This window comes from Pocillopora verrucosa, chromosome 14 (genome assembly GCF_036669915.1).
Source record: "Pocillopora verrucosa isolate sample1 chromosome 14, ASM3666991v2, whole genome shotgun sequence".
Taxonomy (NCBI): Eukaryota; Metazoa; Cnidaria; class Anthozoa; order Scleractinia; family Pocilloporidae; genus Pocillopora; species Pocillopora verrucosa.
Window position 1 is genome coordinate 2095145 of NC_089325.1, and position 27362 is coordinate 2122506.

At 37.3% G+C, this 27362-nt stretch overlaps 2 protein-coding genes and 1 long non-coding RNA gene across 3 annotated transcripts; 2 read left to right on the forward strand and 1 right to left on the reverse strand.

Annotated features, from left to right (window-relative positions):
- Positions 1 to 792: 792 nt before the first annotated feature.
- On the reverse strand, positions 793 to 2060 carry LOC136277961 (uncharacterized). The gene is made up of 2 exons (XR_010716121.1): positions 1946 to 2060; positions 793 to 938 (listed from the first exon to the last, which is right to left on the reverse strand). It is a non-coding gene; the product is annotated as an uncharacterized lncRNA (long non-coding RNA).
- Positions 2061 to 3838: 1778 nt separating this feature from the next.
- On the forward strand, positions 3839 to 15940 carry LOC131797891 (uncharacterized). Its single transcript, XM_066161243.1, has 8 exons — positions 3839 to 3975; positions 4044 to 4141; positions 11874 to 11959; positions 12383 to 12943; positions 13438 to 13737; positions 14197 to 14526; positions 15038 to 15322; positions 15723 to 15940. Exons 2-8 carry the CDS (start codon positions 4050 to 4052, stop codon positions 15938 to 15940), a joined length of 1872 nt encoding a protein of 623 aa, XP_066017340.1. The 5' UTR covers positions 3839 to 3975; positions 4044 to 4049.
- LOC131797901 (macrophage colony-stimulating factor 1 receptor) lies at positions 15043 to 27362 on the forward strand. The gene is made up of 15 exons (XM_059115560.2): positions 15043 to 15322; positions 15844 to 16146; positions 16815 to 17114; positions 18561 to 18851; positions 19359 to 19664; positions 20085 to 20435; positions 20592 to 20715; positions 20954 to 21153; positions 21386 to 21570; positions 21981 to 22061; positions 22556 to 22783; positions 23192 to 23403; positions 24107 to 24147; positions 24927 to 25023; positions 25605 to 27362. Exons 2-15 carry the CDS (start codon positions 15978 to 15980, stop codon positions 25837 to 25839), a joined length of 2820 nt encoding a protein of 939 aa, XP_058971543.2. The 5' UTR covers positions 15043 to 15322; positions 15844 to 15977; the 3' UTR covers positions 25840 to 27362.

The following is a 27362-nucleotide window of genomic DNA, read 5'->3' on the forward strand; positions in this document are numbered from 1 at the left end:
CGAACGTTCTTCCGAGAAAATGGAAACACTCTCTCTGAAGTCACTCTTAAACCTTTGTATGTCATTGTTCTGTCGCCTTGTAAAGGCGTAAGAAGATCCAATGCTTTGGAAAATCCAGGTAAACTGAATATTTTGGAAAAGTTTTTTACCACAGTGGCTTCTTCGCCGAATGACACTATCGCAGTATTAAGTTTTGGACATAAATTAAAGATCTGGCCAGTGACCGCTTTGACAAAGTATCGTACCATCCACAAGTCAATGTCTTTCACAATTCCACTTACATCCAAAATTAAAGCTATGTCAGGCCCATTCTCGCACTGGCTATCAACTGTAAAAAATTTTAAAAAGATGATTAAAGGACTGAAAATGAATCCTATGCAAGATAAATTCGCATAAATTTCAAATGGGTTTTCCCGAAGCATAGGGCAGAAGGACAGACGGAATAAAAAAGAAACTGTTTTCAAAGCTCGAAGATAGTTTGATCGGAATTGTAATTACTTTTTCTTTTTGATGAAGATGACAACCAAAACCAAAGCAAGGGCGTTTATCGAAATTTTTTGTTTCAATCAGATTTTCTAATAAATAATCTGCCATAACTGAGGTTCTGGTATTTCTGAGAAAGAGGGTGGGAGAGGGCGGGTTTGGCAACATACCTGAAAAAAGAATAAAGAAGGAAACGTTTGCACTTAGTTTCGATTTGCCTCTCGTTAGAGAAAAATAACTCGAGGATCAATTACAAAGAAAATCACGATATATTAAAGGCACAGTTTTGGTCTCACGATAACACAGATAAAGAGCACACGTCCTTTATTCAAAATTGTTTTTACATACGCGTCACTGCAGGTTTTTGAGCTACCAAAACACAATAAAAAGCGATAAGGAGTCGACAATATTCCATCGCTATCACCTTTACTTGAAGGAATACAATCAAGAAAGATCTGAAAGAAAGAAAATAGACATAGTTTTCTTAAGAGATATACGAACCTTAAACCCTGAAAATAGAAGCTTCAATCTTATTCAAATATTTCTTCATTGAAAAACTGAAGGAAGGAATCAAATTTTCATTAAGAAAGAACTCTTGAATATCAACAATATATTCCTTTTATTTTATATGGAAAACCCGTCGCATTTCTTGGTTGCTCAGGACGTTATGATTCTTTTCTTTTTGACAAAACATCACAGTTTACTTGGCTAAATTTGCTTTTGTTCTCTGAGTTTTTAAAGTGATTCATGATTTGAAAAGGAAGAACGTTTTAGAAGTTTTTGGTGTGCCAGTTTAGGAGAGCAAATTAAGTAAGTTCGCGATTAAATATTAAACACACTGAAATTGCCACAAGCTTGAATTCCTCGATATAAAGTTTTATAATTCCGTCAAGGTTTTGGGTCAGTTTTATTCCTTGAGGAACGATAGATTTACAAAGCAAAACAGTTTTTCACAATAATTTCTCTACTTTAATAGCACGTTTTATTCGACAGAAGCAAAGCCGTAATTTTCAATGAAACCTGAAAGTATCGGTGCTGTTCAAAAACTGCAGTCAAATGCTAAGGAAATGCTCAACGTGCAGATGTTGGAAACTCCTTGTGTATGCTTGTATTTTGGTTAGGTACATGGTTCCATAGAGAATAAAGAGGTTTTCCTTTACTTTAAGTTTCTGCTTTTGATCATGCGAAAATCTAAAAAGGTGACCAGGAAACCTAAATTTATCCTTTGATTTCGATTAAAGGTAAGCAAAGAAATTACTGGAAACAAAAATATTGCCCCTTCTTTCAGTTCTCCATTCAGTAAAGTGAAAAAATTGAATTTATTATGACAAGACACATTTTTTGGCTTGTTCTGACGCAGAATTTTGGGAAAAGAAAACAATGTTAAGAGGAAGTTTATTTTAGCAGTTTTCCCGCATTGCCAGGAACCTAATGCGCATCTCTTTATCGTAAAATTTCGTACCTTGATGTATTTAGTTCAACCAGGTTTGTCCTGTATTGATAAGAATAGATCACAATCTACAGGTTTTCCTCTGTAATTTTCAGCGTTTGAGAGTACCTATTTTGCCTTCGCTCAGAGATATATTATTTAGCATATTACGGTCAATAATTGAAATACACAGGAACATAAGTTCAATAATAATAAGCAGGTGATATTTTATAGTCCGTCATTTACTGAGGATGAAATACTTCTCGATTGGAGGATCTATAATACAATCGTCAACAGAGAAAGTTTTTTTCACTTATTGATATTAAGTGTCCATTACCTGTTCAGTGTTTTAAGTAAGGGAACATTCTATTTTGCATTTTCCAACAACCTCACTTTCTCATCCTTTTTTGAAAGTGATCGTAAAAGTTCTAGGACAAAAGAACATGAGCGCGGCATTGTTCATCACGATCATGATTTTTGTATGTCATATTTTTGTTCTTTAGATCTTTCCCGTTTCAAAAATTTTGAAGCTTGGGTTATCAACTTCACAAATGGTGTGCTTCAAAAGTCAGAAGTGCACCGGTTAAACCGGTGCTGTCGATTCCTCGAAAGGAGAAAGATTAATTCGCATGTTTATGTGATAGAATTGAGAAAGTCACTCTTGCCTGACGTAATTTAAGTCTGCTGAACAATTATTAGTCACAATTCGCTTCGGTAGTCACTTGTAGTCGGACAAAGAGCAAAATTGGCAGCTTATCGAGAGTAAAAGTCTGGAACATTCTACATGACAAGAGATCTTTCGGTACGACTAGAGATCTCTGTGCCACAATGGTGTAAAGAATTTCCATCACGAGAAAGGGAAAAAGCATCGGCAAACGTGCCAACTGTCCTCCGCTAGAGGATCAACAGAGCACAAAGTTTGACCAACACCTAGCTTTATGAACTCGAAAAACGATTTTTACAAACCAGCCAATTAAGAAGCTGTACGTGGACATGACGATAACGCTTAAGTGAAAGATTGAATAAAACACTCATGAATATTGCGAGAGGCTTGACGCGTTTACCATCTCAAACAGCGCCATTCCTTTCTTCAGAATAACGTGCGAAGACAAAGTCAACTTGAAAATGGAAGATCGAACAATTTTCTGCCGGGGTTCCCCATCTCTGATTTAAAAAAAAATTGGAGATTTTACGCTTTCGTTGTAAATTGGCTTGCTCTACTCTTATTAAGTTCAAAAAACCAATATGTTATCGGGATCGCTTCAGTAGTCACTTGTAACGTGCAACACTGAGTAATATTGACAGCTTTTCGAGAGTTAAAGTCTGGAACATTCTACATGACAGGAGATCTTTCGGCACGACTAGAGATCTCTGTGCCACAATGGTATAAAGAATTTGCATCACGAGAAAGGAAAAAAGCATTGGCAAACGTGCCAGCTATACTAACCCAGAAGTACGCTTTTGTTTTACAAAGCAACTTTGAAAATTGAACAAAATTTTATGCGGCAGGTGCACAATCACTAATTTGTTCACATAATTTTTATTTTCTCCACATATAATCTTGCTATCAATAAAAAGATGTAGATATGATAATAGAGCTTTACGTTTAATTGTTTAAAAGTTATTGCTTTGTTTAATGAATATGCCTTGAACGCGAAGCTCATTTGATTGATTAGCTGGGCCTATCTAGCGAATTTAAAACAAGATGTAGTCTTTTGATATGTAATTACTAAAAACTCCAAGAAATTTACGTTAATTTCGATTTTTAACGAGCAGTTACATATTACTTTTCCATAATTGGCGTGTTGCCTTTGAAATTTGACACCAAATTCACTTTCGTTCGTTACAGAAAATTGGACACATCAGGTGAGGACATGATCTAAAAGCTTCGTGTATACGCCGCCTAACATTGAGTAAAAATACTTGGGAGAAATATCTCAGTGGTGTGCAGGCCAGAGGTTGATAAGAATTTGTACAGCATCACTGTACTTGCTCGACATTACAGAGAAACCGTCTAAATCACTTGCACCATCTGTCTAAAATTTAGACCGGCACATCACAGCGTAAGTACCGCAAAGATGAAAAATGTTTCGTTGTGGATCATGTTGCCTAGACTACCTGTGTCCCCTAGGAGCTGATGATGCCTTCAAATACATGCATGACTCGAATACATGGAATACGTGAGCCAGGAAATAAGAAACATCAGCTTGTCCACGCCTTTAAACTGCAGTAAGTAGAAAACCTTTAATAAAGTTAAGGAAAATGCACAAAAAACAATTTATTCTTTTGAATGTAAACTGTAACTCGCCTTCTTTCGAGTGTGCAGCTGCTTCCGTTGAAGCTAAGTGTTACCGCTTCCGAGAAAAGCTACGAAATATTTTCTGGTTAGGTTGATGCTCCCGTGATTAGTTCTTTTACACAGAAAATTATAGTTAGAGTTTCAGTTCAAGATAAGACCCGGAGTGATCAAGATCGTTTTTGAATAGAAGACAAGTTAGACTGTAATCCTCGATAAAGTAATCAAGACCCCCAAACGTTGGTAAGCAATAACTTGTTTTGTGATTATGTTATCTAGCTCGTAGTCGTTACTCAAAGCGAAATTTATCGCTCGTTTTTTACCTTTCTTTTGATTCTTTTAATTACCACGTGCTCGTTTCCAAAATCGAGATTATTCTTAAGCTATGATCACAATACTTAGGTGATTTCTTTACAAAATAATTTCAGTTGACCACTTCGATATAATAACGCCCCAAGGAATAGGAAAAGGAATAAAGAAAAAAAGGATCCTATTTTGGTTTGTTGTTTATCGCATGCGCGTGTATCAACCCGGGAATCGAGTTTTCAACTCTAGCTTAAGAAGAAACATCTACAGAGTGCTTTAGAAAAAATTGCAAGTTGAGTTCAGGAAAAGTTTGACCGAGGTTGAAGAGAAATTTCTTTGCCCTGTTTAATCGTTGTGGAATGGTTTTAGTATGAAAACACTTGATGAATAGAATGTAGCATGTACACGATTAGTGCGACCTTAAACAACGTGACTTAACACTGAGCATGTGTCACCCGAATAAGGTTTATGCCAATGAAGCAAGTCACCTTGAACCACGTACTCGATAAGAAGGAAAAAAGGTTCGGTCGTAGTCCAACAGCCGAGGAAACTTAAAACATTCCATTGTTTACCAACTAGCTTCATCAGGTCTATTTCATCTAGGAATTGCCTTCTCTGCTCTTCACCAGCATTTTCTAATTAACGAAAGATATAAAGAGAATAACACATGGGCGTGCGTTTACATGGAATTCCTCTTCGAGTGTTTAACTCGATAGCACACGAGTAAGATGTCGAGTTGAACAGGAGAAGAGAGATTCAGGATTTCAGTGTAATCTGAGAAAACATCACCGTAGGGAAGAAGCATGGCGGGTTTAATGAGTTCATTTTGTTGACATCACTGACTTTTAATTTTAAACTTGATGAAAACGCACAAAAGAACGAACTGACCTTAATGAACGACGGAAACGATGCAAACTCAACGAGATCGAATTCGAAGTGACTTTACTACGTAACCAACGTTTATGGTTTTTTCCTTTTGTACTCACTTGTATGTCGGTATTTATTACCTTTTCATTAATCCTCTACTCAATACGTATTTTTTTCACTTATTGAAATTTATTGATTACCGAATACCCAGATTAACTTTTGAGATTTTCGCGTGCACTAAGTCTTTTTTTCCGATAAACTTTCGGCAAACAGATGTATACACTGATGTTCGTTTATTCGAAAGAGAGGGTTTGCTTTACCTTCTCTTTTTTATTTGTTTTAGAGAATTAAATTCCTCATTCTAAATACTCTGTCAACTATGATATGAAAAGAGATAACAACCCCGTTAGTTAATGTAATAGTTGCAGAAATGTTAGCATAAATATGCATGTTCCGTTGTTTTCAGTTTAAATTGCATTGCCTACTGTGCAAATCTTTGAAAACTGAAAAGCAATAAACGAATCTTTGCTGCTTTAAAACCTTATATGATCGAATCGCAATAAGTCAACTCTCCGAGCAAATTGATAGGGGCTCAATTTATCGTGAGTTCGAGTTAACGGGAGTCGGGAAAAATTGCCTAGCCAGAGGAAAAACAAAGCTGTAAATCTATTGATGAAGGATCCGTAGGATGTACGTTTTAATGGAGTTTTAAAACGTCCCACAAATATGAACCACTTTTAACATGGAAATAATTATTCGTTTATCTATCATCTTATTATTTTTAGTTTATATGATGCATCGCGTACACTTCGGTTACTAAGGAGTACCAGTCCATGGTTACTTTTCAATAATAATTGTTAAGTAGACGATGCCATTCTTGCTTTAAAATTAGAGTTTTGTATCCTCATGATCGAATGCGTCGTTTTCAAAGTCCTCTCTCTCTGACTATTCAGCATCTTGAAGCATTCCGCAAGGTTTTCACTTCCTTTGTTTTACGTTGATCAGGCCTCTGCACGTTATAGCCCAGAGCTCATTATTTCCATCTTGATCGAGAAGAAAATCATATTTTCTTACATACGGAGTTAATTCAGAAAGCTAAAAGCTCTGCTAGAGGGTCACAGAACATAAAGTTTCACCAACGCCTAGCTTTATGAACTTAAAAAACAATTTCTATAAGCCAGCCAATTAAGAAGCTGTACGTAGACATGACGACGACGCCTAAGTGAAAGATTGAGTAAAAACACTCATGAATTTTGCGAAAGACTTGACGCGGTTACCATATCAAACGGCGCCATTCCTTTCTTCAGAATAACGTGCTTGATCGAGAAGAAACGAAATCATATTTTCTTACACACGGAGCTAATTCAGAAAGCTAAAAGCTCTGTTAGAGGGTCACAGAACATAAAGTTTCACCAACGCCTAGCTTTATGAACTTAAAAAACAATTTCTATAAGCCAGCCAATTAAGAAGCTGTACGTAGACATGACGACGACGCCTAAGTGAAAGATTGAGTAAAACACTCATGAATTTTGCGAAAGACTTGACGCGGTTACCATCTCAAACGGCGCCATTCATTTCTTCAGAATAACGTGCGAAGACAAAGACAACTTGAAAATGGAAGATCGAACAATTTTCTGCCGGGATTCCCCATCTCTGTTTCAGAAAAGAAAAGTGGAGATTTTACCCTTTTTTTAGCAAAGCAAATTTGAAAGTTTTGAAAAAAACACTTATTTTTTCATTAAGAATTTTTTTCTCCTTGTATTAACTAGCTATCAAAGCAAAGATGTAGATATGACAATAAAGCTTTACTTTAACTTGTTTAAAAATTATCGCGAAGGTAATTTGATTGATTAGCTAGCCCTTTCTCGTAAATTTAAAACTAGATGTAGTCTTTTGATATATAACTACGAAAAACCACAAGAAATTAACGTTAATAATCTTACCGAACATTTACATATCACGTTCGATGCATTTGAAATTTGACACTGAATTCACTCCCCTTCATTGTGGAATAATTTGACATGTTAATTAGGTAAGGACATGTCCTAAGAACCTCACGTATACGCTGCCTACTGCTGAGTTAAAATACTTGAGAGAAATATGTCAGTGATGTACAGCCCAGAGATCGATAAGAATTTGTACGCCATCTCTATACTTGTACGACATTACAGAGAAACCTTCTTAATCACTTGCACCATCTGTCTAAAATTTAGACCAGCACATCACAGCGTGAGTACCGCAAAATGAAAAATATTTCACTTTGGATCATGTTGCCTAGACTTCCTGTGTCCCCTAAGAGCTGATGATGCCTTCAAATACATGTATGACTCGAATACATGGAATACGTGAGCCAGGAAATAAGAAACATCAGCTTGTCCACGCCTTTAAACTGAAGTAAGTAGAACACCTTTAATGAATAATCTTGGTCAGAGAAAATGTACAAAAAATAATTATTTTAAATGTAAATTGTCACTAATTTCCTTTCGAGTACTTTTGAAAAAATTGCAAGTTGAGTTAAGGAAGGTTGAAGAGAAATTTCTCTGCCCTGTTTAATCGTTGTTGAGTGGTTATAGAATTTAAACAAACGACGAATGGAACGCAGCATATTGGAAAGGAATCTACAAGGACTGATCTTCTTTGCGAGGCAGGGCGAATTTAAAGGAGCTAATTCGAGATTGGACGTGCATCAAGCATTAATTTTTCACACTAACTTGAGTCAGTGAAGCATTTTCCGATTATATTATCCTAACAAAAAAATTCATAACATTCTTGGAAAGATTACAACTCTTCAAGGCCATCTATTATCCCATCATCGTCAGAGAAATTGAGAGAAATTTAGAACACAGTCATTTCTGCGTAAACAAAGCCTAGATATTTAGGTTTTGAATAACTCTTTATCGGTGGAAGTTATATTGCACGAAAATTACTCATGATTTACGTACAATACACCTAGAGCAGTTTTATTAAGGCTTATTCACCGAAAATTTGGTAGATATTCGTCGAAAGTTACCGTGGATAGTGACTTACAAATGACGTATGCTTTAGCAACCTTGTATGATACAAAATGTTAAAATATGTTGGTTTGTCATTTCAAACAAAGTCATATCGAAAAGAAATGTCGAAAATTTTACTATGGTTTATTTTCAGAGCCGCAAGAAAAAATGGTTCTGCAGAACTTTTGTTCAGGGAGGCATAAATTCCATTTGAGGTTACGAAAAAGGAACTTTTTAAAGGCGTCACGTCTTCGTGAAGCAAATTCAAATATTTCCCAATCTTTCGCGAGCCAAAAACTGGCAAAAATTTTGGCGGCGGTCGCATCGAACTTTAACTAAACTTCATTGATTGACACATACGTCAATCACAAACCAATCTCCCTCTAATGAAAGATAAATAAAAATTCTCGCTCGAATTACGAAAGCAAAATTACAGAAAGTCTGAAAGGCTCAAAATTTAACGAGCGAACAACTAATAATGTAATAAACGCACTGACTCTTATGCATACCCTTTGTAAATACGTAGTTGAAAAACTGACAGCTCAATTACAGAAACTCTGAAAGGCTCAAAATACAGCAAGCAAACAACTGTTGATGCAGTAAACGCACTGACTCGTATGCATACTCTCTGTAAATATGTATATGAAAAGCTGACAGCCCTCACATATTGGGTATTTAATTTTGAGGGCGCAGAAACGTTCGTATGAAGCCGGTTGTTTTCCAAATTACCGCCAGTGGAAGGGCCCACGGTAAGAGTCAGACATTCGAATAAAAACCTCAAATTCCTCGTTACCCTCAAACGAAAACTGAGGATCAGATGGACAAAGAAAAAAATCGTGTCGTGCCATCGCGTGCGCAAAACAACACTAGCGGACTACTGTGTATTTTTCCCGCTTAAATGTTATCTAGACATGTCCTGCGTACGATGACAGCTTAATGGTTAAAAAAACAAGATTGTTTGGTTTTCCAAAATTTGGAAGCCTTCAAGGCAGGACATTAGCTCCTTTGTAGATTGGCGAAATTTTGGCTATCCGCAAAAATTTGGGGAGTTTTTAAAATTGGTGGTCGAACTTGTTGACAGATTTTTCCGCTGAAAGAAACAAAATATGTTCTAGTGCGACCCGGACCGAAGTAATACGCTATGCTCAATTGGCTGTATATATGAAATTCTATTCAGTTCTGATTGGTTAGAAAAGGAGAAGTTCTCATGTACCATAAGTGAAAAATTTGTAATACTAGTGCAAATTATTTAAGGACTCTCATTGGCCTAAAGACAATACAAGAAAACAGGAGCCAATCAGATGAGAGCTGTTTCTATAGCAACATTTTGGCGGAAATTCGAGAAAGAATGGTCGGGATCTTCAGCAACAACGATTTGGATTTGCGAGGGAAACAGCTAATAAATTATTCAGAAACCCAAACAATTAAAATAACGTATTTTTTTGACTGGCTGAGGGGAAAACGAAGTTTGAAGAGGAGAATGTCGACAAAGGAATCAAGGAAAGCGAGCCAGAGATAAAGACACTAAAGATAAAGCCAAAAATGGTGACGACTACGAGCCAGAAAACTTAAGAGTGATGATAGTTTCTCTTGATCGACTTTAAAATGAAGGATAAAACAAGAGAGTTTCACACCTCCAAGCAAGTATTATAAGGAGAAGCTAGGCAGCTTTGTCGGTTCGGCATGGGTGAATATCCAAAAAAGGGGTGAAGTTAACTGAAAAAGAAAAGGAAGGACTATGGAGGGCAAAAAAATTGGGTTTCAAAGCTTCGGACGCACTACTAGTTCCTTTATGTAGTGATTTTTGGACTAAACGGCCGTCAAGAAAGTTAAAGTACGAAAAAGGGAGATTTTTGACAATACAAAAGGACGAAAGCGTGAAGTTCATACATGTTACGGACGGTTCAACAAAGACGAGACAGAATGGCGGCAGAGCAAGAATATAGATTTCTGAAGAAAAAACCTTCTTGTCTCGATTTGTTTAATGATCTAACGCGATGAAGGCGTCCTATAAATAAATAAGTAAAGGGGGTAAGTTTCTAGAGAAACTGTGGTGCTGCGTCGTTGGGAGAGTATAGCAGGTAATTTAGTGTTAACAACTGAGTTGAAAACGTAAATTGGCCTCTTTAAAGAGTAAAAAGGCTGACGTTTGGAGCGTTAGCCCTTCGTCAGAGCGATGGTCGCTTATTTACGTTCTCAACTCAGTTGTTAACCCTAAATTACCCGCTATAAATAAATACTCAGGTACGATTACGATGGCATTAACGGACTAAATAATCCAGCGAGGACCGAACAATGTCCTGAGAGCTGGCTACCAGTAACAGGCGTACTTACATGAAAATATACGCAAATAATGTTCCATGAAGTCAGGAGAAAGTTCGGATCGATAAACAAAACAACATGACCGGCTCCTTTCTGAGCCAGTCCGTAGTCCTGAGGTCTGATTGGCCCTCCGTACATTAGTACAGAGGTGAACTCTTCAATTTCCAGCCACCAATGCTAGCAGTTGGTGGAAAAAGGTGTCCAATTGCTCTCATCAAACAATTTGTTGAACGAGGCCAATAGCAGCCAATAGGTATAAAATAAGTGGGTCCTTTCCACCTAAGTGCCAAACGGAACCTAAACTTGAATAACAACTTCAACCTATGGGCGTTAATACCATGAACATTACGATGAAACGACTGTGGTGCGTACTAGCCTTGAATGACAAATCGAGAAAAAGTTCGCGAATCATACAGCAGGTAAAACAACTGTCAGCAAGCTGAAGAATGCAAATGCTGGGTTCTCAGGTGTCGTCAAAGTCCCAAATCATAGAAGCTTTAAGTCCCACGACGACTACGATGAAGCCGATGAGCAGGAGCACCTCTATCTTACTATATCAGAAAAAGAAATTATGCAAGCGCTTAACTAAGTAGAATCCAATATCAGTTTCCAACATCTCGACAACTGTGAATTTGCCCCAAATTACAGACGATCTCATAGTCGAAAAAAAACATACTCCCACCTGCAAATTTGTGTTTGAAGTCTCTGAATTTCTTCATAAGTTCAGCCACTGCAACAATATTGTCGTTTCAATAGCAGACCATGATGAATATATTTAACAACTGCCAGGTTTCTTTCAATTTTGGCACTCAAAGCGTGCACCTGAGGTTTAAAAACGCCAGTCGAGTTCTTGTAGGCGTAAAGGTTTCATAATCATGGGTGATACCGACGTTTACCATCACTGATCATTGAATTTCTTAATTTGTTTAGACTACATGTCAAGTCGTATTTCAGTGCCTTTCGGGCTTATTTCATTTTTCCGGTTAGTCTAAAAATTGTCCTCTTGCTTATCTATATCAAATTAAACTCAAAATCATGTGAATATTGATACTTGAAGACATCACCTGTTAAAGCTACAATGTTTTCAAGAAATAGAAATCGAACGTAAACCGAGGGAGGGAGTACCATCCGCCGTGCTTTTGACAGAAAACTGATTTTAAAATTATTTTCGTTTCAGGATGATTTCCTTGGTCAAGGTGGAGGCAGTTTTTATCACCATTCTGTTGTGCTTTCTTTGTTCTCAACTTCCATCTTCGGCTGCAGGTAAAAAAAAAGCATCATAACCAGCCTGTGGGAGAAAGTGATTTGTTAAGACACAATATTTTTGTATTTAAGGAATAAACAAAGTCGCTTTATTTCAGTCTAAACATATTTTTCCGAATGGTTCGGAAATCATCTGGATTTTTTTACTAAAGACCACCGAAAATTTCGTTCGTCCATTACTTACTTCATTCATACATAAATTCACCCATTTATTCTCTTTGCCCAATTTGCCGACTGGATACAGCTCTCAAGTCTCTTCTTCGGTATATATAATGCCTATTTCATTTACCCATCTTTATGGTACATTTTATGCTATCATTAAGATATCTTCCTTTTCTGTCCAAATCTTTGAAGAGATGTTTAACTCCAACTGCACAATTCAGCGAGCCAAAATACATATACTCTTTTTCTTATTGTTTGCAGAAGATAGCTACTACGCTGATAGAGCAGATATAGCAATCGTCGTGGATGACAGTGGAGGTTTATTTCAAGAAGAATACCTGCTACAAAAAGATATTATTATGAAAATTGTGGGAAGAATTGCCCCAAACGTTACTAAGCTCTCTATCTCATTAGTTTCATCAAACAGTGGCCGTGTTCTTTTTATATCTGATTTGAATCAATTTATACAAAATGGAGAGGGTTTTCCACTTCATGAATATGGTTGGCCATTTGCCAACTTGAACTTACCTTTGAATGCGGTATCGAGTGAAGTTTTCAAGAATCCTGAGCAGAACGTATCTAAGATTACAATTTTTTTTTCCAAAGGGTTTATTATTGAGAGTCTTTCAAACTCACCTCCTGCACCTGTGAAAACACTAAGACAAAAAGGTGTTCGAATTTTTGCCGTCTCATTTGGTGAATATGTTCCAGATATGCTGGAGACGATTACAGAGAGAAAAGAAGACTTAATTGTTGAGAGGAGCTTATACACTTTACAGGATAATGTTGAACATCTGGTTAAAATGATTCTTCAAGCCATTGGTAAGCTGGAAAAAAAATTTAACTAAAACTAATACAATTCATCTCTGTATTTGCTTTAAAGCTATGTTATTGCGTTAATCTCTTTCCAGGCCGGGGTAGGTATAAATGTATATTCTTTAAAAAGCTAACTAATCAAAGTGTTAAGCTTCAATATGCCACGACTGTTGATGAAACAGAAATTACCGTGGCTCCTGATGTTACCATTGTTGTTCGTGAATTAAAGGATCTCGATTCCTATACGATGAACGATTTTTTTATCCTTTCTTCGCCAAAAAAGCATCCAGTTGGAAAGTTAGATGGAATTATGTGATATTTCATTCTTTGGGGGGATGCTTTCTATCAAAAGAATCCTCAGGTCTTACGGTGTGGGACTTAGATTTTTTACCAGGGTGTCACGCTACATTTCAATCATAAAAAGATTTGTTGCTACTGTTTAAGCAACGACTTTTCCATTGAAGACTTGTTCTAAAACAGTTGGGTGATTTTTTCGGCAGATAATCCTTCAGTTCGTTTTAGGAAGCATCAAAACTGGTTTTTCGCCGGAAGAAAAGCTGAATTACGTTGTGTTGCATCAGGCTGGCCCCCTCCAACAGTCAAGTGGCTGATGAACGGCAAGCAAGTTAAAGATGGGGACCTTAACGAAACGGTTTATTTCAGTGAATCAGTTGCCGAAGAATCAATAACTCTGTCGCTTCACTTTTCTGAGGTAAAGCCTCAGCATGTTGGAGAATTTACCTGCGAAGCTGAAAACAAGTTCAAAGTAACAAGGCGTAATACTGAAGTATCAATCAAATGTAAGGGACTATTTCGTATTTTGCATACTTGTAATAATAAGTTGAGTAAGGACAAAAATAGCATTAGAGCTCTATACATTTAACACTTTTTCCTTGCATAACCCCCTCTCAGTTTCTATTGTTTTACACCTCCACAAAAGCTGCTTACCAGCTGCAAAACACTTCCATTTTCCTGCATTGACTCCAAGTACGCATGACTGTCCTGATCCAGCAAGAGTACTGTTGAAGAGTGTCAGAGAGGGAGCTCCATCATTTATGAGAAGGAATTCAGCATTAGTTAGTTTGTTTTAAGAAACTCAGTTAAAAAAAATGCCTTACTTGTTCCATTGATGCCCATCCTATTTGCACGTGGATGATTAAAGGCTAATAAACAGCTTGTGCAGAATCAGAGCAGATAGTTCTAGGGAAAATCAATCTTACTTCAGACGCAACCAGTAATATATGAGTTGTGTTTCAAAGGCCCACCAGTTGTTATTACGCTAACTGCAAGTTACAAGGCATTTCGATCAAACTCAAGTGTTACATTAAGATGTCGAGTTGACGGTCTGGATTATCAGCAGCTGCCTTCTTACCACTGGCAATGGAAGTTCCAAGGCCGGGAAATAAAAGACACGGCAAGGCACAAAGTGTCCAATGATACTCAGTCTCCCAACGTATGTCAGCTGTTTAGAGGATCTACAATTCTTTGTATAACAAACATTTCCAGTGAGGATTTTGGACAATACACCTGTGTAATACTACATTCTAATACCAAATTTGCAGAAAGAGAAATATCTTTTCATTCATTTGGTAAGCTTTCGATTATTTTGATGATTTTTAAGTTAATTTTCTCTTTTAATCATTGTGAATTTTAGCTTTGTTTAAGTATTATATAATGAGAGTTGGCTGGCTTAAGTTTTGTTTTTCTTTTTTAATAAGTATGAATTTTAGCTATGTTTAAGTATCATATAATAGGATATGGTTGTAAATTTTTATAAATATTGTATGATTTCGTACGATTGTAAAGCGCCTTAAGCAGAGGATACGAGCGCTATATCAATAAAGTTCTTATTATGTTATTATTATTAACACCATTACATTCTCGAGAGACTTTAGCAGTCTCCACTTCATTACTTTGAAGAAACCTGGGTGACAGCGGAACTCGGAACAAGTGCCATCGAAAGCTTTATTTCAATTGTCAGTATCATCATTGTATATGATGCCATTTAGATGTGAATTGTTCAACTGGTCAATGTGTTGTTAGTTTTACTTCTTATATTGATTTCCTCGTCATCGTTAAGTGGTTTGTTGAATTTTTCAGAGCTACCACCACCCCAAATTGTCAGGGCGGATTCTTATAAGTGTGGACGCGCTATAAAGCTGCAGTGGAAACCTCCACTTCTGATCGAGAGTGAAGTGAATGGTTACCAAGTTACTTTGAGATCAGTCAATGGAAAATCCAAGCACATATCTAATTTCTCCGACGAAGTTTTTTCCCACGAATTTGACGGACTCGAGATCAATGCAGTTTATGAACTCAGTGTTCAAGCAAGAGATTCAAACGGATTTGGTTTTTGGGCAAGAGAACAACTAACGACGGCCGCAGGTAAGATCGAAATGAAACCATTGAAAATATCCTCACCAAGACATGTTCATCTTCTGAAGGCGATAGTTTGTGTAATTTGATATTTGATAAAAGTCTCTCTAACTGAAATCGCCGTTGGGACTAGATGTAACCTGCCTATGAAGCATTTACAACAATAATGGTGCCACGTGCGACAACTGTGTCTTTAATATGCATATAACCTTGTTAATAATATACATAAAGAAAATTACGCGCGTCTGATTTGCTTATAACACTGGAGTGCTTTTTTCCTGTAACACAAGTGGAAAGCTGTAACATGAATGCAATTACAAATAGCGCGCTGCCAAAAATTTTGTCCGTCTTGACTTTCTGGGATGCATTTTTTATGTAAATTAGTAACAATTAACAACATGATTTTTAGTGCAATTTTGTGTAAATAAGCGCTTCAAAGACCGTAAATTGCACTCGCCCTACGGGCTCGTGCTTATTGACAACAAATTGCGTTCAAAATCATGTTTTTACGTCTACAAATTGTATTACAGATGTACCAGCCGCGTTGAAAGTCCAAGCAAAACCGTTTGGCTGCAGTGCCAACCTGTCGTGGAATACAGCCGTGAACCAAAGCTGCCCAATCACTAAGTACGAGATTTACTATAGGGAGTCAACTACAGGAAGGATGTCGGCCAATAGCAGCGTGTGGTTCGTGAAAAGCCTCAAAGGGGCAAACAAATATCGTCTCTTGTTGGATTGTGCCCAGAGATATGAAATCATGGTTATGGCCTGGAATCAAAGGGGACATAACGACTTCAATGAAAGCTCTGTGTTATCAGTACTTACCGAAGAAGGTAAAGATACGGATTTCATCGGCATACACCATGGAAAATGCTCCATCAAAATTAAATTTCTCACCAAACAGGATGGTCCTTTTTACAGTTGTGTGCTTGGTTGCCAAGCCTTTGAACAGGAGTGAGGCTAAGATTGACTTTGTTCTTATGATATAAACCTTGCTGCTTTTCGAGCTTTTTCGAGTGCAAATTACTTTGTTGTCATGCTAAGTAGATACTGGTCTCTATTACAACAGGATCACTTTCAGTCCAAATCAAAGGCTTGGCAACGAAGTACACAACTGCAAATGGCCTATTAGCTGTTTTTATTCTTGTTCATATTGTTGTTGTTGTTGTTTTAAATAAATGCACACATAAGACATGGCGGTATCATCCCAGGGGCATCATCAATATATCATTTTAAAGTGAAGAAAAGAGAAGTTTAAACTTAACATCTACGAAGCGTGGCAAAGGAAAGAGTGATAGCGTGGAGTGGACATACACGAAGAACTTTCTGTGTGTCTCCTTCATAAGGTCATCCCTTATCCGATATGTGTGAAGTAGAGGTTGCTTTGATCGGGGGCACAATATCAAAAGACCAGAAAAAGGAATGCACATTGACGATTCTTATGCATTGAGAAATGAGTTATTGTATGTTAGTTTTTAATTAATCATGAATGTGTTGTTAGGTTTCCCGTTTACACCGTCGATAACAGTTATCAAAAGAAAGCAATGTGGTATTGTAGAGGTTTTGGGGAATAGATCACCTTCAGATTCTGGTGGAGGTCCAATAACTGGTTTCGAAGCGCAGATTAGAAAGAGGAATAGCCTGAACTGGAATAATTGCACGTATGATCTTTCAAATGTTAATTATTCCTGTTCGTTCGATGGTTCACTGAGTAAGAATACCTATGATATTCGCGTAAGAGCCGTCAACCAGAAAGGGCCGAGTCACTGGGCGAACCGAACATTTACGACAAAAAGAGTAGGTAAGTAATACAATTACTGCGGGTAAAACAAGAAGTGATCTGGTCTGGCGATTCATTCTTTCTCCTAGTTAATGAATCATTATTTGTGGTTAAGTGTATAATTAACAGATCTAGATAAATTTATCGAATTTGAGCTTTCAAGCAACCGTTTAAAAATCCTTTCCAAAGGATGCAAATGCTTTCGTAAACAGTAATTTGCACGGTAGAGTCATTCAGTTCTTTTTTTATACAATTATATAATTTTATACAATCAATACCTTGCATGCTTTTAAAAGCAGGTCGCATGATTTAAGCTGATATCTATCAGATAATGATAACAAGATCTGGCCATTGTGCATGGAGGTCATTTTAAAAACAACCTTGTAGTCATTTGTATATGCGTTTCACTAGAAAAAAAAAGTCTTGCACATTGTCGTCAAGTGCTTTGATGACAACAATAGAGGGTAATACATGATTGCGCGTACACATGGATACACTCTACGAGTTTTATAATTAATTAGGTATCTCGTAAATGAGGGAGTTATCAAATTCAACCTGAGAGGAGGAATTCCGCATCTTCAAGCAACCATACATTATTTTGTTTCTCTGACAAACTAACAGGAACAGGTCAACTTCATTAAAGATTGAAATATATATTAGGAGATTATAACCTAGTGATGGGAAAAGTGAAGAGTCAAAAGGAAAAAGCTGAGCTTCAATGGAAAGTAATTAAGTGAGCGATAGGGCTTAATAATATTAGAGCGAAAATTTTCTTTTAGAACTAACCTGCTGTCTAATCCTGTTGGTAGTAGAAAGTAAATCCCTATTTTTTTTTCATTTTCCGAGAAACTGTAGAAATGCCCTCAAAGTAGCTGCATTACCCTTGGTCTTTATATGAGTGTTTTTGTAATCTTCCAAGCCACTTATCTACATGCATCATGGTTGTTGAACTATAGAATTATTTCACTGATTGGCGATCTCAGACGTACATAGAATTATCACAAAAAATCACGTGTTGAGATACGTCTTTCTTCTTGGTGATCGAAATCCACCAAACAGAGCAGATACAGTGAAACAATCATGATGCTATTCCATGAGTGCAGCTTCGAACAATTATAGAATTAGCGACGTGCACACGCTTTAGCAGCTTTAAACACACTGATTTAAGTCAAAACGTCGTTCCTGTAGAACTTTTTTTAATAAACACTTAGTGGAAAATTTTGGCAATGATGCCAAAGATTTAAAAGTTTCTTTAATTCTTGCGTAATATTGATTGCATGATTCTCATGCAATTTTACTTTGGCTCATTAATATTGATAGTTTCAGCTATCCGGACTCTCGGATAGTTTATAAAATAACTTGAACAATCTCTTCGAAGTAGTTTTATAAGTGTAGCAAAGCTGCATTTGGAGTTTTTTAGTGCTTTTTCTCTCATAAATCAAGCTAGTATGTTCAACTGGGTTACAGGTCCACCTGATTCACCTAAGATTTTGTACGACAATTCTACAATTTCTGGAAGAAATGCTTCCGTGAAGTGGACTTCTCCTGAACACTATCATTGCAACATTACCATGTACTCCATTTGCTACAGAGAGACAGAACCAAGTGTCAATGGTTGGAAGCAATTAAACGTTTCGGGAATAACAAGTTATGAACTGCATCTTAAATACAGCAAGAAATATGAAGTCATAATTGCTGCTTGGAACAAACTGGGACGAAGCGAAAGCAGCCAAGCGTGGGAACCAAGAACAGCACAAGGTACTGACATTATTGTGCTAAATATGAAATCAAGGTCTGCATTTCAAATTTTCGCCATGGTGCAAATCAAATAAAAGCCCTTCACATCACATGGTTCAAAATCTGTGTTGCTGGGTAATACATGTCTCCGAGGCAATTGCGCGAGATCAATCTCTTGAATGGTTGATTGCTGTTTGTTTTAGATTTACTCGTGGATATCTGGCCTTACAATGCTGGTAAATATGTCCTATTTAATAAAGTCAAACAAGGAGCCTATAATCGCTCAGAAAATTTTTTTCTTCTGATTTTTTTTGACTATTACTTTAATGAAGAGGAAATTACCGGTATTTTATAGAGTTATAATCTACTTATTTATATCACTGGCCATATATTTTGATGAAATATATATTGACTTTTTTCGCAAAGGAAGTAAAGTAATGACAGCTACAAGGTGATCATTCTTTTCACATACCTTTTACACATTTATCCCAGCGTTGAGTGTTGTTTTCATATCTACGATACTTACAGATGTGCCGTATGAACCAATCTTGCATCAGCCAATCCTTGGACAGTGCAACATCATCAACGTATCTTGGAGTCCCCCAACGCGAGAGGCACTCGGAGATCCAGTTACCCTCTATGTACCTCAGATAAAAATGACTGAGCCTAAAGGATCTTGGATCAACTGCACATGTTTCAGCGTTTTAAATCCAATGTCTTGTCTGTTTACTAACTCGACGCAGTATACACATTATGACGTCAGAGTGCTGGCAAAAAATAAAATAGGATACAGTTTGCCCTCCAGCGTATTGCAAATTTCTACAGAAGAAGCAGGTATACAGAGCAATCATCATCATTATTCAATAATAAATTATGATTTAAAAAAAAAAAACCTGTTTCATACATCACTTAGCAAATAACAGTAATAATACCTTAAACAACCAAGAATTTTCAGTCATTTTAGAGGGAAGAAAAGAACTTCCTGTAGTGGATTAAATACATATTCAAAACATAATTTATTTGCTTTATGGAATGAGTGACCCAATCAAAGGGAAAAGCCTGAACTGTGTTTTTCGGTATTATATATCTGTTCTAACAAAATATTTCCCTTTGTCATCTCTAAAAAATACTCTCAGTTAAAACAGAAACTCTCCCTATCTTATGCCTAACGGCGTAATAGGTAAACTTTGAACGATTATGTCAATAACACAAGCATCATACAAGTATTCCACTCTTTTCTCTTAAAATTTTCAGACCAGCCTGGCACACCTGAAATAATTGAACGGAAAGTGTCAGGATGCAATGTGACCTTAAAGTGGACCACGCTTTTGTCAAAAAACTGCCCAATACGTTTCTACACAATCAGCTACAGACAAAAAGGTGCACCCCCTGATGCCATCGAGTGGACTGTGATAAATATTACGGACGTTGCAGTCAATCAAGTCACCATCAAACTGAATTGCACCACGACTTATGAGTTTCAGGCCAGGGCTTGGAACCTGTTGGGAGGGAGTGCCAATTCTAGAAGACAGGCGGCAACTACAGAAGATGTTCAATCTGTTCAATCTGACTTTGACCAGGTGACTGCGAAACATCACCCATCAGGTATGGACATAAAACGAGCAAAAGCTTCTTGCTCTCCGTAGGAGCTAGGATATGTCATGCAATAAATTGAAAATGAGAGAACAAAAGATATGGATATTCAGCCTAAAAAGTTTGCTAATGCTTTTAAGATCATAGCTTTGCTTATTTACCTTGTAGATTCCTCAATGATGACCAGTCTAATAGGAGCGCTGATCGCCTGTTTGGGTTTCTTGCTCTTTATCCTACTGGTCATTGGCTTTTGGTATTTCCACAAGAATCAGGCGACTAAACGTTCAAAAAGGTATACGTTATTATTATTTTTTTCAGGTACTTAGAAATTGATTCGTTGTACAGGATCTAAAATGGCAAAGGAACGCTCGTTCTAAGAGAGAAATAATGCAGCAGGAGTAACTTCACTTCCAAGTTTCTCTTGATAACGGCTAAAAACAAGATCGAATATCGAACGAGGAGCTAATTAGTACAAGTTTAGTTTATACTTAAATATGTCTCTAAATAAAGATGTATTCTTTCCAATAAAGAACTGCCAAAGACCTTCAGGTTTTGGAGCAGTCCGAAATCCATCCGATCAGAATAGAATTTCTCGAAGCACTGGGCGAAGGAGCGTTTGGAAAAGTTCACAAAGCAAGACTTAAGGATAGTTTGGATCTTTTTGCAAACGATGAAAAATTTTTTGGAAGAAAAAAGCAGTCAAAGACTGTAGCAGTGAAAGAATTACATGGTATGATGGAATTATATTACGTTAATGTTTTTCTGTTTGCTTGCTTTAGTTTTACCACATATTAAACGCAGACCATTGGTAAAATTCACGTTACGATTTTAAAAAATCAAAATGAAGTCCTTATATTTGATCATTATTAATACCACTAATATTATAAGGATGCAAATATGTTCCAAATAATTCTGAAATAATGTTTGTAATTTAATGAGCCCTTGTTTGCTTATCAAAAAAGAACGCGCTGACGAGGAGCAAAGGAGAGAATTTTTAGAAGAGATTGACCTCATGAAGCAAGTGGGAAAACACCAGAATGTGTTGAGTTTCCTAGGTTGTTGGACCACAACCGAACCTTTTCTTCTGATGCTCGAGTATGTAGCCCATGGAGATTTGCTTCAATGGCTGAAAAGGAAAAGGGTCCAGGTAATTCTGATAAATAATAATAATGATAATAATATTAATAATAATAAACATCGCAAACACCACTCTCTAATTAGCTAGGTAACGTCTGCATTTCTCAAAAGTTATTTTGCTTTACCACAACAACACGGTTAGAATCTCATATTTTGCACATCCTTCCTCTTTTATCTTCGCACACTAAGATGTTCCCCATTGTTTCGAATGTTGAAAATTACAAAATATCCATCATTGATGCCAATCATTTAGTAGCTCAACGAAACTCGGAGGGGCGAGCATAATTCAACGTAGAAACCGATCAGATCGAACTTTTGTATTTTATTCCTTTCATTCACACAATGAGACCAAAAAGGAAGAGAGAACGAAGGTAAACTGTGTAAATTTAGACAACTCATGACTTCTCGTCGCCGTTACAGATTAACAGTTCCACCAGCAGCTGCCCACAGGGAATTAGTTTTTATGCTGAAAGCACGAATCTCAAATCAACTGCAGAAGAGGTAAAAAAAATAAATTTGCAATCAACTTTTGATTAGTAAGGCACTTAGGAGGGTTCTTATGCATTTCCCCCAAATGGTACTGAGCTGCAATTCATGATTATATCTGTTTAACAACTGAAGAAGTTACAGTAAAAGGCATTATGTGGGGCAACAGAATAGGAATAAAGAATGATTGTCCAGCGCTTGGAGGCAAAGAGTGGAATAAAACACTGTAATTCTGGACGTTCTATAAAAGGATAGAGATACAAAAAAACAGCCAAAAAGATGATTATAGAATAATTGAAGCAGATTTAAACATACGACGTTTGGAGTATTGACGAATGCGTCCTTGAGGAGAATAAAGAGTTCTTTTGTTGTAATTTAGTTTAAACTTGGTCAGTAAAAGAATTCTGTCCTTCTAGTGAGAGGCTCTAAGCCGAAAATTAGAAGGTGTTTCAAGTACTTAACACATTATGTTCCATAACCTAATTTTAAGAACCTATCTTTTGGATCAGGTCAGTGATGTAAGAGGCAAGAACATACCAGAGGCATGCAACTCTGCCCCTTCTCCTGGTGACACATCACAACCAACTGAAGCTAAAATTCCTCTCGTTGTTTTCTCCACTGAGCTGCAAGAGGGTGACGCTTTGACGGAGAAGAAAGACGATGAGTGCAGTGATGATTGCGAGTCATTTATTCCGGCTGATCTCATGTCCATGGCTTGGCAGATCGCAAAAGGCATGGTAGGGTGAGACTTAAGTGCATGCAGGGACCGTGTTTTTGGCTTTAATAATTAATATTCATTTCGGTATTCATTAATACCCCTAAGAAATAAAATACCTCGATGATAAAGATTATAATATAAGCCCTTCGTCGTTCGCTCTGACGAAGGGTTAACGCCACGGGGCCAATTTTCGTTATCAACTCCGTTGATAATACCAATTCACCCTGTTATATACTATCCCACCGACGCAGCACCACAGTTTCTTTAGAAACTTACCCTCTTTGCTCAGTTAGAATAGTTTTGCAAATTCGGCAAGGGGAACATCGTCCAACGTTTCCCTTTTCGAATCAATCTCAAATACTTTCCCAATAAGGATCTCCTCCCCTTACGGCAATCATCAAATTAATTTCACTATCTTATTGGTCAGGCTTACCTTTCCGGAAAGGGGCTAGTCCATAGAGATCTTGCGGCAAGAAACATTCTAGTTGGACACAGCAAACGGCTCAAGATTTCAGACTTTGGTCTAATGCGAGAAATGTACCATGAACTGTATGAGGTAAAAAAGCATACAAAGCTACCAATCAAATGGATGGCGCCTGAGTCACTTTATAGGCAGATATTTACGTCAAAAAGTGACATGTAAGTAACTTTATTACTTTTGTGGTTGTTTAACGAAACCAGAAGTAATGCAATGACAGCGACAACAAACATATGATACCTGTTGATGATGACGACTGAGATGATAGTGATAATAATAATAATAATAATAATAATAATGATAAAAATGATAATAGACATTAATAATAATAATAACAAAAGTAATTAAGACGTGTCTGTGAATTTTTAACCCTTTAGCTAGTAAAAGTGACCGGCATTTAATTTCTCCTTACTATATCCTCCCTGAATCAAACATGAAAGTCATGAGAATAGAAAAGATGACCAACTAAAGCAGCTCTTGATTGTTAAACAAATTCTCCTTGTCAGCCTCTTTAGAAATGTATGGAGAACAGTATGGAGAATATGCATACTGATGTTAGGATGTAAAGGGTTAAGGTAAACAGAAATAAACAGATGATTCTATGACGCTAAACTGATAAAAGTTACGACAGCGACTACAAACCAATGATAACTGTTGACAAAGACGACAAAGATGGTAATGATAATAATAAATTAAAGTAATGATAATTATCACTTAAGGATGATGACAGAAGATAATAGTATTTTTCTTAAAAGAAGTGTAGCATATTGTGGTGTAAAATAAATTCTACTCATTGGATGATGTATATATACTATATGTCTATCCTCTAACCTAATAGATTTATTCATTTTCTTAATTTTACAGTTGGTCTTATGGAGTAGTCATGTGGGAAATCGCGACTGTCGGTAATCTAACCAGAGGGGGCCCAATCTCTTTATGAAAGGGACAGATATTACAGGGTTTAGTATGAGAGTTTAAACTCCGCTATGTAACTCCGTAAATAATGAAGTAAATAAACTCTAATTAACCTTTGGGTAGTGGTGCTTGTGTTATGTGTTCTCTGGTAGCAATTTAAGGCCATTTCGTCGAGTTTTAGCTGAGCTCTCATCCCACTGCTGCCTGTTCTAAGTCTCATTCTTCTTACTTCAATACTATTACCTTGAAACTCGCCTCGAGGGCCTAAAAACGCTACTAGAGAACAAAAATAACTCACGAAAAAAGAAACACTACAAAGAGTTTAATTACTTTACTATCTACGGAACTATAGAGCAGGGCCTAACCCCCTATAGAAAGCTCTATACTGTTATCCTCTTATCGAGAGCTTGGGCGCCATGTGATCTAACTTAAGATAACAATAACAATCACAACACACAGATTACATTACATCTCGTTGAATCAAAATCCAATCTTTTCCAATTGTGCGTCATGATGGGATATCATAATTCAAAAAATAAATTGAACGAGGATTCCTGTTACTAAAAATTTCTCGAATGTACTACATTTTTCTATCTAGCTGTCTATAAATCTCCTTAGTTTTTGTCCCGAACGGCTTTCACAGCCCTTACCATTTTTTATTTTGCGTTGTAATGGGATGATGCAAAGTCCGCATATCCACGGAAAGCAACCTTCCACAACGCTCTAATTTATTTTCATTTATTCTTAAATCTGTATTTTTTTTTTCTAGGTGGTTCTCCATATCCACTGTTAACCAATACAGAGGTCATGAGACGTTTGAAGACAGGTTACCGCATGGAAAAACCTGATTTGTGCTCAGATCATGTGTAAGTTGATTTGTTTTGCGATCAATTAATTTCCTGTTGAATTAAATTACGTTTCAATATTCCTCTCTTATTGAAAACCTACTTTAAATCACGGAAAGCTAAGTATATATTATTCACCAGAGGGAGGTCCGTATTGGGAAAAACTGTACCCGAGGTCTTGGATACCGCCCGAGGCCCACGACCCCGGGCGGTACACAAGACATAAGGCACAGTTTTTCCCAATACGGACCGACCTTGGCTGATGAATAACATTTTTATTTTTTCCTAAAACCTAACCAATGGTTGCGAAAAGAACCGCCCGCTGTGAGCGGGCCGGATGGGGAGAATACTGCCCACTCTCAGAACCAATCAGATTGCAGGATTTGTAGAATACCGCCCGCTCACGAACTGAGAAAAAAATAGTCACCCATTATTCTTACGGTATCCACACACCGTGCTCCAGCTCTAGGTTTTGGCTCGAGTTCACTTTTGTAAGTATCTTCAACATGGCGAATTAGAGAAAATTTCCGGTGTGCTGAGGTTTGGAGACTATTTGACATTTTAATCGGAGTGCTTCAATTTGTCCTGTATTTTTGTCTCAGTTACTCTTTGATTTTGGATTGTTGGAAACAAGACCAAGATGAACGGCCTAGTTTTCAAGAGATGGTTGGAAGGCTAGAAGAGCTGATGCATCAAGAAGCTGAATATTTTGATTTTAACCAAATGGACGAGTCAAAAGATTATTATCAGGTGCAGGATTCAGAGGCTGAAGACTTGGAAGATGGCGAAGATAATCATGAGAATGATGATGTAAATTCTAATTTACTGCATAACTGACCCTGCTAACTTAGTGCACTTTATTTTCTCTCTGTCGCGCATCATAGCGCATTTTGCGGGCTAACAGGGAGATTTCGGTAGTCTAAAATAACGCATTAGTTGGACAGAGCGGAAAAAAAGGAGAGAAGCTCTGATGAAGCCAGCGACCCGACGCAAATCTCCTCTCCTTTCTTTCTGCCTACCTATCACCCTTCTCATGGACAAGTAGAACAGGCTGTCTGAACACCCCTCTTGGAGCGCACGTGACATGAAGCTAGTCGATCGTGCGACACGTGTAATCTGCCTAAGTTGGTTTTATCGATTGAATTTATAACGTGAATTGGCCCCAGTTAAAAGTTTCGAGCGTCAGCCCTTCTGCAGAGCGAAGGTGTGTCTAGGATATATGGGAAAGGTGCCGCACGCCTAACGGTTTAATTTCACCGAGGGATTTTTTTTTGCAAGAACAGCCCTGACCATTACCCTCTTTCACAGCCACTTGCAGCTTTCATGTTGTTTTTTATGTACATTTGAGCTGGGGATAACAAACGTCGAGGGCGTTTCTGCACTACACTGACATCCTCGATGTAACATTCTTGATTAAGGATTTAGCATGCATCTTCGGAAAAATTTTGGTCAAAGATTCCCATTTAGCCGAAAATAACCCAGTGCGCCCCATAAAACGGGTGTTCATTATTTCTTTGGACAGTGTTGAAGGTCTTTGTTAAGTTCCAGCAATGTCAATCTCCTCAGGTTCAAAACCCTGAAAACATCTACATTGTGCATCAAAAACATCCCTAAACTTCATTATTCGAAAAACTTGTATCGATGCGTCTTACATCTTCCTCACTCATAAAATAAGTCGGAAAATTGTTAGTTGCATGCATAACACCCAGTGAAGCATATGTAAATAGCTATGGTTTACAAATTCAATTGGATAAGAAGAAAAGAACGTAAAAAGAAACAAAGCTGAAAGGACGGGTGTAGGTGTGTGAGAAGATTTGTAAGGTATGCAAATTTCCTTGCACTTTTCACACGCTTTCATGAATACCTCGGTTCGGTTTCTTCTGACGGGTGCCCTCACATTTTCAAACACTCACAAAGCTTGCCAAAAACCTTGCCATGCAAGACGTGCAAGGACCCGTCGTTCAGTACCAGCGACCGTGAACACGCAAAGCACGTGAGTTATAACTAGTTTTTGAATACGGATTATGGCAGATAATTGGCGCTAATTGCTGTTCTAGTTTTACAACAGTGAAACACTGCCCCAGAAATCACATTTTTAGATGCCCTCTGTCGCAAGAGGTCCTAGACTACAACACTTCAAAATTAGAACAAGAAACTTCCTGTCATGTGTTTCAACCCTGATCTCGAGTGAGTTTGTCATAACTTGCGGGAATATCGTTTTGAGAGACCAATTCAGGGTGCCTCAAACATTTCAATTGATCCTTTGTTTCTTTCACGTAAGGTTAAATGAGTGTTCAGAAGTTACGCATCTCTTGGATTTTACATTCTTTATTGAGATTAAACAGGTGAAATGTTCCAAA